The sequence below is a fragment of the Phodopus roborovskii genome, unplaced genomic scaffold, assembly GCF_943737965.1.
Source record: "Phodopus roborovskii unplaced genomic scaffold, PHOROB, whole genome shotgun sequence".
NCBI classification, from domain to species: Eukaryota; Metazoa; Chordata; class Mammalia; order Rodentia; family Cricetidae; genus Phodopus; species Phodopus roborovskii.
The window spans coordinates 42,510,135-42,524,430 of NW_026126433.1; the positions used below are offsets into that span (position 1 = coordinate 42,510,135).

The 14,296-nt window shown below is 41.1% G+C and overlaps 1 protein-coding gene across 1 annotated transcript in view; it reads left to right on the forward strand.

The window, feature by feature from the left end:
• Positions 1–14,296, forward strand: part of Cd84 (CD84 molecule) — a 42,978-nt gene that overhangs the window by 11,110 nt on the left and 17,572 nt on the right. The window contains exons 3-5 of the mRNA XM_051186295.1: positions 7,838–8,179; positions 11,362–11,613; positions 11,958–12,095. Of these exons, the coding sequence (XP_051042252.1) occupies positions 7,838–8,179; positions 11,362–11,613; positions 11,958–12,095 (732 nt within the window). The remainder of the gene's footprint in view (positions 1–7,837; positions 8,180–11,361; positions 11,614–11,957; positions 12,096–14,296) is intronic.

Genomic DNA, 14,296 nt, shown 5'->3' on the forward strand with positions numbered 1-14,296 from the left:
TACTGTGTTCAATGCCATGATGCTCTATAAGATGGATAGTACTGATAAGCCTATTTTCAGAAGGAAGCATTACTACATAGAAACTCAGAAGTCAAAAAGTGGGGGATTTTATTTTATTCAAAGTTTAAATGTATGCTAATAGGAAAAACAATAATAGTAAAGCAATGGGTGACTATGTCCCCAGTTCTGTTTGAGATTTTGTGTTTGATTTCGATTTTTAATTTATTTATTCAGAGTAACCTAAATCTTTAAAAAGTAAAAATATCTGGGGGAAAATAATATACTGCTATAAAGGGTTGTAGGTTTCTTTTAAACTAACAAACAAAATTGTGACTCAAGACTTTCTATAATTAAGGAGAGTGACATAGGATTTCTGTTGCACAGCCCTTTCCTTCCTCCTTGCACTCTAACACAACACATGAAAGGCCCAGAGACTGGTATTGGAGTTCAAGCTTCAAGCTGAAGATCAGAAAAGCAAAGCAGCCAGCCACTAGCTCTTACCTCCACCTCAGAATGAAAGGTGATCCTGACTCCACCAAACCTCAGACTGCAATCCTAGACTACTATGCTCTCCTCAGCGTGGCTGGAGAATCCTGATACTGACTACTGAAGACCTTGCTCCTATCTTTTATGCCTCTCTAGTGCTGGGATTAAAGATATGAGCTCCATTACTCTTTTAGACTGACTGGATCCCATGTATCCCTGGGTGGCCTTGAACTCACAGAGATCCATCTGCCTTTGTCTCCTGAGTCCTGGGATTTAAGGCGTGTGCCAGCACTGCATGGTCTCTACAGCTTGAAGCTGACTTTGCTTTCTGAATCCTCAGGCAAGCTTTAATAAATCATAAATAATGTATCACTACAGCTCTCAACATCTCTTGCGTTACTTTTATTAATATAACTGACTCTTATTTGAGTGCTGTGTACTCGAACTATGTCTGTTCACCCTCCCCGGTCTCAAAAATTGAGGGAGCTTCTAACCATACTGCTAACTCTGGGATGGAGAACAAGAAAAGATAGTTTAGCTACTGCCCCACCCCCTCAAACAAGAACAGAAATGCTTATTTAAAGAGCCATGGAGAAGCAAAAGACAGCAGTGAGTGTTAAGCAATAATTCAACTGTCCTAGTTCCTTTCTAACATATCCTTCCTCTTCACCCCGATTTCCCAACCTTTTCTTTTACCTTCAGAGTAGTATGAAGTATTGTTTGAGTCCCTTCAACAATGGTTATTGTTTGGGGGGTATTAACGGATGAGAAAGAGAGAGTGTACATGCAGGTGCATATGTGACACATTATTTTTTAAACAGGCTCTCTAATTGAACCTGGAGTTCACTTATTCAGATAGAATGGCTGGCCAATGAGCTTCCAGGGATCTGCCCATCTCTTCCCGCCCCCCAACCCCACCCCCCCATGGTGCTGGAGTTACAGATGTATGCTAAAGATCTAAATTCAGGTCCTCATGCTTACATAGCAATTACTTGACAGACTGAGTCATCCCTCCAACCTCTTATTCTATTTGCCAGCCCACAATTGTAGCTTATTTAGCTCTCATGACACTTTTTTATTAATTTATTTATTTATTTTACAGCCCCATTTGCAGCTGTCCCTCTCTCTTTTCTTCCCATTCCTTCCTCTCACTTCCCCTCCACCCACCCCCCTTCAATCCACCCCTCCTCCGTATTCACTCAGAAAGGAGCAGGCCTCCCATGGGCATCAGCAAAGCATCTCATGACACTTTTACGAGGTCAGTGTAATTACTAGTGCCACTGTAAAACTGAGGAAACTGAGGCATGAAGGGGTTGCTAATTTTTCCTAGGACTGATGGCTAGTATTTCATGACACCAGTAGTCACATCCAGGAAGTCACGTTCGTAAACAGCAAGTCAACAGCAACTTTCAAAGGAGCAGGTCAAGGCTCTCTTAATTCTTCCCCATTAGTACTCAAACTGGAGGGATCTGTCATATCACCTAGTCCTCAAAGTAGCTCAAAATGACAGCTCTGCTTCGTTTCATTTCCCAGGTAGGATCCTAAGACTTAGCTGTACATTCTTAGCTGTACATGTACTGTGTTTCAGTACATTCTTAGATGTCTAGCTAGTCAGCAGTGAAGGCAACAGGCAAAAGCACCTTGGCCTACGTACTGCCATTTTGACTTCAGACTCCATTTTACCTGTAGGGTGAAACAAAATTCAAGCTCCCAAGCCTTAGGAGAGCTAAGAGCTTTCCAATGGCTGACAGATCTCCTCCTCAAATAAAAATAGTCTGTTATGTCCCTTAGTTCTTTATAACATCATGGCTGTTCCTAGCAACAGAAAGAACAAACGAATCTGATTGGTTGGACTGAAAAACTCCCATTTTGTGTCAGTTGACAGTGATGGAACACACAAGGAAAGTCCCTGATCTTTGACTTCTGATTGTGAAAATTGTATCTGTAACTTGGCAACAAATGTTTGTGATTTTTGTGTTTATAAACACCGCTTCTGCACCTGCTTGGTACTTTCAGAGGAAACCAAGTTCTCGAGTTCTTGTCCTACAGCCCTGATGGATCAGTGACCCCACTTAGTGGTGATTTATAAAAGTCTTTGGAACCCATCAGTGTTGTCTCTCTCCTTCATGGACCGTAATGGACTGGCTGTAACAAGTAATAGAGCCTGGCATGGATTATGCTTCTTGATCTGCAGTTTGGGGCACTGTTGCTATGTTGTAGATCCCCATTCTATAGTTTTATGTGGATTTTCTTTTCAAACAGAGCAGATATCCTAATAGAAAGAAGCTACAATTTTCTGACTGCCCCTTCTTATTAATCGGTTCAAACTCTGGCCAAGACCCAGAGGTCAGTGAAGAGTTCTCTCTGTCCCTCATTTTTAGTTTTTCTGTTGGATCTTCTCTCCTGTTGTTTATTTTTATTTCATATTTCTATTGCTAAATAGAGACAGTGATTATACCCATAGCAAGAAAGGGTATTCATGTTTATTCTCCCACCCCAACCCCCACCTCAAGAACTGCTTAAAAACCCATCCACTAGTTATAGAAGGAACATTAGTGATAAAGACAAGACTGTGTAGGCTGTGTTCAGGGGAGGGGACTGATGATAAGTCAATATACATAGTTGAGACCATAGTAGTGTTCTCTGACACAAAAAGAAAACACAATGAGTGGAATGCTTTAACACTGGTGGTCAGGCATTGGAACACAGTCCACGGATGAAGCTGTGTGAGAAGAATCATTAGTGCTTGTGAGAAAACTCCAAGAAAGCAGAACAAGAGTCCTGTGACCTTGACCCATCAAAGCACAGGATTGTTCTTGAAATGTGCTCTTGTGCCCATCCTAGAAGTAGCAAATGAGAGAGGTCTTGCTTCAGATTACCCACTGCATTTACTGTTGCTATTCAGCACAGCTTGCCCTTGTGATTGTATATAGCTTGAACTTTGCTTATATGATGGCCTTGCTTAAAGCTCAGAATAAAAATTATCTGTGGCCAGGCAGTGGTGGTACATGCCTTTAATCCCAGCACTTGGGAGGCAGAGGCAGGTGGATCTCTGTGAGTTCGAGGACAGCCTTGTCTACAGAGTAAGTTCCAGGACAGGTCTGGAAGCTACACAGAGAAACCTTGTCTCAAACAAAGCCAAAATAAAAATAATTATTTATTGCATGAGACTTTAGTCTGCCTCATTTTTAGGCTCCATTCTCCCAGGTCCCAATACTTTTAGAGTGGTGACAGTCAGGAAAGCTCTTTCTGATGGGAGGGTATTAGAGACAAGACCTACATAAAATGAAGGCCTGCTGGAGGGGCTGGTAAGAAGAGAGAATAGAGCAGACACATGCTCTGAGGTGAAGCACCCTGGCTTATAGATTATCTTGCATGCCTAGACTCCCCCTCCTTTTCCTGTCTCTCCCCAGAAATTCCTTCTATACCTCCTGACTAGCTATTGGCCATTCACCTTTTTATTATACCAACTGCAGCAATATATCTTCACACAGTGTACAAATATCCCACAACAAGCAGGTTCTGTTGCTACTCTCTTCCAGCTGACAATACCTCTAGACCATGCTTTCTCCTATCATCCTTCCTTCCAACTGCTTATGTAGATGGTTCAATCTCATCTGAGATTCAACAATTCTAACACTGTGTCTTTTCCCTTTGACATCTTTCCTGGTTATCTGTTTTCTATTATTAGTTTTTCACTGCCACAAAGCAGAAGCAAAAAACAAATAGCAAAACAAGTGAATTGTATTAGATGCCTATTTCTTCATTGCCCTTCCTTGCACTGTCTCTCAAACTCAGCCCTTCCTTTCCATTCCTATTATAACTCCTTTGGTTCATGACCTGAGGGGTACATTAGCCTTTTAAGTTCTATCTAGTTTCTTTACAGTATATCTGTTTCCTCTATTACCAAAGCTTCTTATTCTTTATATACATCATTACTATTTTAAATTATACCAGCACATTATTTTAATCTTAATCATCAAAAACTTTAGTGGATTCCCTCTACATATTAGATAAACTCAAATTTAAGACTGATCCAAAAATCTAATTTGTTTCTAGTTCTCCTTCTCTCTCTCTCTCTCTCTCTCTCTCTCCCTTTCTTTCTCTCTCCCTCTGTCTCCCTCTCTCCCCTTTTCTCTCTTTCTCTCTCTCTTTTTCTCTCCCTCTCTTCTCTCTTCCCCATCATGAAAATCTAGACTCAATCCACATCAAAACTTGTCATCTTGAATTCAGAATGCAAAGACCGTAGATACATTTTCTTCCCTACATCTAGAGAATTCTACTCTTTCCAATATTTTTTTAATAGCCACAGTTCAAAACACTCTTTCCTTTTTGAATTTTGACTGAAATTACCATCGAAAAACATCATTCATTTGCCTGACATTTCCCACTTCATACTGCAAAGGAAAGTTATATACATGTGTCTTATTACCCCAACTTGGTATTAATTCCCCTGAGGCTCAAACTCGGGGCCTCACGTATGACATGCAAATCTCAGTCCCCTTTCAAGACATTTTTGTGCCACAAATTCTCTCCAAAATTGGATTTTGCTGAGATTCCCTCCAGTGATATTATAATAATTGAATCTCTAAAGCATGTAGAAAAATAAATATTGGAGTTGATTGGCAGAATGGTTCTTTCTTTCCAAACTGAAGTGTTTTAAGAGTGGATTGAGACCCACCGAATAGAGCACTTAAAAACATCCAGCTAGACTTTACTTGAATCATCCCATAAATCTGCTTTAATGTAGAGGGGGTCCTATATGGCCTCAGCATCATGCAGTCTTTAAAATGCACATACCAATTGGTCATGACCAACACTACGAATTATCCACAGCAGTTTTACTTCGATAGTTAACATGGCACCCCCATTCACATTACACCGTTTGCTGATGAGTAGATGGGGCCAATGTATCAGCTATTATAGACTGGGAAAGGTTTTGTAACTTTATTGAGTTTTCCCAGTTTGGAAGTAGATGCCCAGGCTGGAGGCTATGTCATGTGTGTGTTTCAGCTCTGTGCTGTAGTCTTGCAGCCACCTTTCTCAGAGAAGTTGTGTGCCTTTACAAGCAGCAGAAAGTTCCGCTCACACCTTTGCAGACTCTTTTGCTTTTTCTCAGTGAGCTTGAGTTCTTTTAGCAACAGCAACAGCATCAGCAGTGCAAACAAAACTGCAGTAACTCCCCCTGTAGTATCACCTACCTATCGTCCTCCCTGCTCATTGCTCTTGATAGCCCAGCATCATTTCCTGAATGACTTTGCTGTGGGGAATGGAGCATAGCTTAACACCCACACCACATTCAAACACTTGTGGTTGCACAACTGCCCTAACACCAGGAAGCTCTCAGCCTTAGCAAATGGCCCCCACATTTCAGAATATAATGATGGAATACAGCCAGAATTAGATATCATGTATCTGATTCATCTCATACCTAACTTAAACCCAAAGAGTAGAATAACAGTTAAGCCATAGGACCTCAATTCTTAAAAGCCTAGAGACATTTAGGAGATCTGAGACAGGGGTTGGCTATGGCATTTGCAGGAGCTACTGTAAAATGAACATTTGGGGCCCTCAGTTTGAAATCCGTTGAGCATTTAGAAGTCACACAGCACCAGAAAACAAGTTCCGGGTCCTTGAGTTTAGCCTCTGGCATGCTATACCTGAGACACAAGCTAAGATATCTGAGGGGCCTTTGTGAACCCTATCAGCCCAGTAGGAGAATTTATCTGGTGACACTTGATGTTGGGGATTTCTGCAAAATGTGGCTACTGCAGACAGCATTAGCCTAACTTTATGTTTTCCATGTGTTTTCTTCCTGTTGTCCTTTCCATTTAGCACTCATCATGTTTCCTTTTATATTTTGTGGGCTCCTCGGGACTATAGTGGTATCCTATTATCCCTGGGTCCTAACATAGCATGAATGTGTAGTTAGCACTTAATAAATGTTGATGGGTAAGTGTCCCTAATTTCCTCCCACCTCACCCTTCCTTGTTGTAGTGCCCTGAAACATGTTAACTTGGCTTGCCCATTCCAACTAAGGCACCAGTATATTCCTCCTGAGGGCAAGCCTTCCAATGGCCTGAAAGGAAAGAGGTCCATCCTAGCAGTCCTGGGATCCTGCAGTAGCTGCTGGGCTGTAGGGCAAAGGTGGCCATGAGTGAGCACCACTCATGGTTAAGAAATTCTTTCATTTTAGCAACTTGCATTCTCAACAGACCCTCTGTCTACCATGCCCTGTGTCAACTTTAGGGTTAACCTGAAACCACTTATGTGGAAAACATGGCTTGGCCTTTGGGGCTTACACATAACTAGTCTATATCAAAACAGCTCAGCTAGTTGTTTGAGATTATACCGTTTCTGACTGGTCAGTTCCCATGTCATATGTATTATTGCATACTTCATGTATCATCCCTGCCAGTCGCAAACACTACTGATTATTAAAGAATCCAAAGCAAGTAAATCTGCTGTATTAAAAAATGTTTACCTAGATGCATAAATTCTGAATGCTAGAAGGCATTCAAGGAAAAGAGACAAGAAGCCCTCCTTAGGTCCACGATATCAAGTGTGTCCCTTTTCTGATCCTTCTGCCCAGTAGTGGAAGAATTTGGGTTAAGTTCCTGGATTAAAAGAGTTACTGCTTTTCTTGTTTGTTTGTTTGTTTGTTGTTTTTTACTGTGGTCTTAAAAAAAACGTGTTATATTTTCCCTTTTATCCTTAGAAGATAAAGTCAAAGTGTTCTAGGTTTCTTCTAGGTTCTGGAAAAATTATTCCCAAGGTTGATGATTTTAGGGGTATCTTTTCTGTTCACGTCTATCTTCCCAACCTACATAGAGTCTTTGACATACAATGGCTGTTAAGCGAGTTAAGTATTGCAATACTCTTATGTTGTATACATTCTCTTGAAGCAAGTAAAGCTAAGTTCATTTCTTCATTCATTCATTTATGAATGAACACGTGCATTTGTTCAGGCACAGTTTTGTTTCAGACAACACAAATTTTGGTTGTCATAGCACATTAAACATACCTAAAGTAATCCCAGCACTCAGGAGACAGAGGAGGACAGATCTCTTTGAGTTCAAGGTCAGCCTGGTCTACAGAGCTAGTTACAGGACAGCCAGGACCACACACACACACACAGAGAGAGAGAGAGAGAGAGAGACAGAGACAGAGACAGAGAGACAGACTCGAACAAACAAAAAAGAAGAGGAAAAACATACCTAGAATGAAAGAAGAAATCCTCATGACACAGGATGAGCAGTGTCTGAAGCAGTTCCTCAGTGATACTCAAGAAAGAGAAGGATCACAGAGGTTCAACAATCTGATGGTTACTGTTTTCTTTTTATATCCCCAGGGCCTGAAACAGCAGGAAGAGATGCAGATTTGCTTGTGGTGAATGGGATTCTTGGGGAGTCGGTTACTTTCCCCTTAAATATGCAAGAGCCACAGAAAGTTAAGAACATTGTCTGGCTCTCTAAATCATCCGTTGCTTTTGTAAAATCCAGACTCAAAGGAGAACCACCTGAGGTGACAGTGACCCAGGCCGCTTATGAAGGACGAATAGCTGTCATAGATCAGAACTATGACCTAGTCATTACACACCTGAGGATGGAAGATGCAGGAACTTACAGTGCAGACATAAATATACAGAATAATACCTCCACCACTACAAAGAAGTATCACCTTCATATCTACCGTAAGTTATGGGAGGACAGAGGGCAGATTTTACTTTTGCTTTCGAGATTTCTGACCTAAATTTCTGAGAATGGTTTCCTAACTCTTTTCATACTTAAATTGTATAGGCTCATCAGCACTTCTAATGGTTAACTTTAATGTTGGCCAACACAGACTTTAGTCGTATTGTTTTTCCAGTGGATCTTTATTTTCCTTTCTTATGAAATGTCGACAATAATACTATTTAGTTTGCAAGAGTTATTATGACAATCTAGTAAGACGCCATCTACAAAGTGGTCTCTAAAAAGCGCTTATTTTAAAATAACTGCAGAGTGCACAGGAAAATGTAAAGAACCACAAAAGGAGGTGTTATGCACCCTTCACTTCCCCTTCTGTTCCTCTAGATCCAACCCCCACCCCAGGCTTATCTCCAGTACTCTAGCAAACCCTCTGAGATGACCTCGTACTCTAGCAAACCCTCTAGGATGACCTTGTACTCTAGCAAACCCTCTGGGATGACCTCTCTCCACTGCCCACCCCCTCGATTCCAAGGAGATGAAATAAGCAGGTGCTGGTTGAACACTCTCCTCCTGTAAGTGTCCTGCTCAGTGTGCAAAGTCAAAACAGGAAACTGTGCAGTCTGCAGAGCAGGCTTAGAATGCTCCCACTATATCTGTGCTTATTTGTGAATGGAATCCCTCGTATTCCTGTAGAACTTAATCACAAGTGCACCACTGGATACCATGATCAAAGTAGTTAAGTGTACCATCCCAAGAGTCCCTTGTCTCAGTTCCAGAGGGTGGATGGAGATTTGTCAGCCCTGACTCCGGCTTTCTCTGCCTAGCAGCTTACTGCAGATAACATCTCGGTTCCTACTGAGAAAGCAAAATGAAATTGTAGTTTTCACCATTATGGTTATACCAATACCCACCACACACACACACACACACACACACACACACACACACACACACACATCCCACTACCACCAAAAGCAACAACAAAAGCTAAATGATGGAAATCAACAATCATTGACATCTCTCAATATCAGTGGTCTCAATTCCCCCCAGTAAAAAGACAGACTAACAAAATAGATGTGAAAAAGGGCCCATCCTTCTGCTGCATCCAAGAAATACACCTCAACATCAAAAATAGACATCACCTCAGAGTAAAGGGGTTAGGAAAAGGTATTTCACACAAATAGATCTAAGAAACAAGTTGGTGTAGCCATTTTAGTATCTGACAAAATAGACTTCAAACTAAAACTAATTAAAAGAAACAGGGTAGAACAATATACATACTCGTCAAAGTCCAAGAGGACTTTGCAAATGTTAACATCTATGCCCAAACACAAGGGTACCCACATTTGTAAAAGAAACATCACTATAGCTTGAGTCACAGATTGACTTGACTCTCACACAGATTGTGGGAGACCTCAATACCCAATTCTCACCAACAGACAAATCATCCAGACAAAAACTAATCAGAAAAATGCTGGAACTATGGTACTAACACCTTTTTGTTTGTTTGTTTTGTTTCGTTGTATGAGACAGGGTTTCTCTGTGTAGCTTTGGAGCCCGTCCTGGCACTCACTCTGTAGAACAAGCTGGCTTTGAATTCACAGAGATCCACCTGCCTCTGCCTCCCAAGCACAGGAATTAAAGAACAGAATTGGGGTGCATGATATGAAACCCTCCAAAGAGTCAATAAAGAAGTTTTTTTTTTTTAAAAAAAAAAGAGTTGGTTCTTTGAAAAAAAACCAACAAGATATACAAGTTATCCAAAATAACTACAAGACAGAATGAGAATATCCAAATTAACAAAATCAGAAATGAAAAGGGAAAGCATAACAACAGACACCTTGGAAACCCATTCCTTCACTAAATTGGAAGATCTAAATTAGATAGACAATCTTTGTGGTGAATACTGCTTGCCAAAGTTAAACCAAGATCAAATAAGTAATTTAAACAGATCTATAACCCCCAGAGAAATAGAAGCAGCCACACCTACTCCAACAAAGCCACTCCTACTCCAACAAAGCCACACCTACTCCAACAAAGCCACTCCTACTCCAACAAGGCCACGCCTCCTAATTGTTTCAAGCAGTTTCATTTCCTGGTGACTACACATTTAAACATATGAGCCAATGGGAACCATTTTGATTCAAACCACCATACCTTCAACGCGCACAATTTTCAGATACACTCCTGTTTTGGTTTTAGAATGGTTGTAGTAGGTATCCCTGGCTGGCCTCAAATTCATAATCTTTCTATCTCCCACTCCCAAATTATAGGTATTTATCTGCATGCCTAAATATAAGTGACTCTTTTGCTGAGGGAAAAAAAAAAAGAAAACAAGAAATGTTTTACAGATACTGGATCAGTATAGGATTTTGTTTTATATTAATAATGCAATAGCTACAAACATAACATGTTTTAAGTTTCATCTGTTTTAGCAACTTTTCCTCCATTGCTTTCTCAGGTGTAGAGAGCATCATAACCAAAAGAATAAATCAAGCCCAAAGTTACAAAATTTCCAAATTTCTGTTGTTAAAAACTTCGGCCATGACTAGTTTCTCTTCCTCTACTACTCCTATTTCTTCTCTACTGTCCCTGTCTTTCTGTCCCTGGATATATCCATATGAGAAAAAATACTATTTTCAATAAAAGGGAAAATGAAAAAATAGATATAAGTATATGGCTGTGTACATGTATTCGTGTAACAAGAAATAATGAAATAACAGGCCATGAATTGAAAAAGGAGGGGTATATGAAAAGATTTGGAAGGAGTAAAGGGAAGGAAGAAGTTATTTAATTATATTATAATCTCAAAAAGCAAAGAAACAAAAAGCTCTTGTTAAACGCTTAATGGGAGTGATGGAAAATTAATAAATATAGGAAAAACATTTATTTATTAACATCTTCTATGGCTGATTTTAAGATCTCCAGGGTTGAAAAGAAATGCTCACTTGTATGACATCACAGAGCATGGATGCAATATGTGCAGCTCACTGCTGGCATGTACACTATAGTAAAATACCAAAAATGATTTTTAAATAATTTTAGAATAATTAATTTGCATAACTTAAATTTTAATACTGTGTCTAATATCTATCATACGAATTCCAGAAAAGTTAACAATTGATTCTCAGGAGCTTGTCTTACAGATGCTAGTTTCAGCTCCCTGTATGTTTTCTCTTCATAGGTCGGCTTAGAAAACCAAAAATTACACAGACTTTAATAACATTTTTGAACAATTCTTGTAATGTCACACTAACATGCTCTGTGGAGAAAGAAGAAGGGAATGTGACATACAGTTGGAGCCCCTTGGGAGAGAGAAGCAATGTCCTTCAAATCTTCCAGTCCCCTGAGGACCAAAATCTGACTTACACATGTACTGCCCAGAACCCTGTCAGCAACAGCTCTAACTCTGTCACTGCCCAGCAACTCTGCACAGGTAACCAGCTGCATCCATCTTTTCTGGAAAGCCTCAGAAATCACTTTGAAGAGCTTCAAGGCTTAACCTTTGACTAGTCTTCACATGCATCTCCCTCCTCTACGCTGACACTAGCCCTGGGTATAAGCACACCCAGGTAGCATGGGGGGGGGGGGGGTGGACCAAAGCATTCTAAGAAGTGCTAAGCATTCCCGGGCATTTTGAAGAGCCCCTGGTTGACTATAATTCAGACTGTCAAACGAAGAGCTTTAGCACTCTCATGGGCATCCTGTCTTGACAGTGGCCTGCACAGAATCTTGGCCCTGTCTCCTAATAGCAAGGACTCACAACAATTTCTCTTCCAGACATCCCAAACTTCTCCGTTCGACGTGCTGTGTTGCCAAGTGGACTGGCTGCTGCTCTCCCTCTGGTTATTCTCATTTTGGTTTTGGGGCTTCTGTTCTATTTGTACATGAGAAGGCGAAATAAGATTGACCTGGAAGGTAAAATGTGAGAATGTGTCTTCTTTCTTCCATGGAGTGAAGTTGTTTATTTAGCCAGGATGGAGCAGAGTGTATCATTTTGGGAACCATAACAGCAAGCCAAAGGAGGAGGGGTGGGGGGGTAAAAATATTTGCCAGTCTAGAACAAACATGCAAGCACACATGCACACACTCACACACACACACACACACACACACACACACACGGGGGGGGGGGGGTAATAAGGAAAATGTGCTACAAGAGAAAGAGGGATGCAGTAGGTAGTCTCAGAGAGAGAATATCCCATGAAAGGCAACAGCAATTTCCTTTAACTATTAAAGGAAATTATTTGGTCTTTTTTTTATTAATTTATTTTATATAACAAAGTCCATTTAAATAAAAACAAACATTTATAGACAATATTTGGGAATTTGGGCATTGTTCTTTCCAAACTACTTCCTGCTGGTAAGGGGCGCTGTCATGGGGGATTCTAAGAAGATTCAGAAATCCTGGCTGTAGTCTGTAAGGCTGCTCTGTCCAGCTGTTTTGAATGTAGGATCACCTGGTACTCTGTTTCAGGTGGTCTGGCGTGATCAAACCACATTAGTCTGGAAGGAATCCACATCTTTTCATTTTCTGTGGAAACAAAAATAGAAATCCTTTTCCCCAGTAACTTGTCCTTCAACTTAAATTTTGGAGTCAAAGCATTTTTTTAAATTTAATTTATTATTTTACATGTCAACCCCAGTTCCCTCTCCCTCCCTCCCTCCCTCCCTCTCTTCATTCCTCCCTCCCTCCTTCCCTCCCTTTTACCCTCTCTGCCCTCTCACATGCACTCTAACCACCCTCCCTTCCCATCCCCCCACCCCAATTCCATATGTAGGGGAATGCCATCCAGTTGGGGTCATGTAGATCTGACAGGTCATGTGAAGTAGGGACTAGGGCTTCTCTCCTGTCTCTAGATTAAGGCAGTTATCCCTCCATGGGGGATGTCTTCACAAAGTCCTTTTGTGCACCAGGGATACATCCTGGCTCCACTGTCTGAGGTCTCTTAGACTGCTCAGTCCTTCTGGTTGAGACCCATATTCAGGGGGGCCTGAGTCAGTCCCATGCTGGCTTCCCAGCTATCAGTCTAGTGGCCGTTAGCTCCTCCTTGTTCAGGTAAGTTGTCTGTATGTGTTTCTGCCGCATGGTCTTGTCCTCTCCATCTGCATCTGGGTTCTAGTTCGACTCAGTGTTTAGTTATGGGTGTTTGATCCTGTTTTCAACAGGCATTAGTTGAGGGCTCCATGGAGAAGTTAGTTGTTGATCTCAATCTCCGGGAAGGGCATTGATGATAGCCTTTCCACGGAAGCTCAGATTGTTAGTTGGGAGCAGTCTTGTAGTTCTCTAGACCTTTCTTTGTATTCAATTTTATCTTCAAACCAATATTGGCTCCCTCTTTTATGTTCTCTCTCTCTGTCTCTGCCTCTCTCTCTCTCTCTTTCCTATCTTCTATTCCTAACCAGGCTCAATCTTCCTGGTCGCACATGTTTTCCTTTCCTCCCCCTCATTTTCTCCTACTTCTCTCTCCATTCGCTGCCCCCCCCCCACTTCACCTGAGCTCTGGGGGACTTGTCCCTTCCCAGTTCTGTGAGGGACTTTATATGAATCTCTTAGAATACACCTTGTATCCTAGTTCCTCTGGTGATGTGAATTATAGGCTGGAGATCCTTTGCTCTAGGTCTAAAATACATATATATGAGTGAGTACATACTGTGTTCCTCTTTTTGTGACTGGGTTACCTCATTCAGGATGGTTTCTTCAAGTGCCATCCACTTGCCTGCGAATTTCAAGATACCATTATTTTTTTTCTGCAGAGTAGTATTCCATTGTGTAGATGTGCCACATCTTCATTAACCATTCTTCAATTGAGGGGCATCTAGGTTGCTTCCAGGTTCTTGCTATTACAAATAGTGCTGCTATGAACATAGTTGAACAGATGTCTTTGTTGCATGGATGTGAATCTTTTGGGTATATGCCTAAGAGGGGGATTGCCGGGTCCTGTGGTAAACTAATTCCCATTTTCCTGAGGAACCGCCATACTGATCTACAAAATGGCTGTATGAGTTTGCACTCCCACCAGCAGTGGAGGAGTGTTCCACTTTCTCCACATCCTCTCCAACATAAGTCATCACTGGTGTTTCTAATTTTAGCCATTCTGGCAGGGGTAAGATGGTAT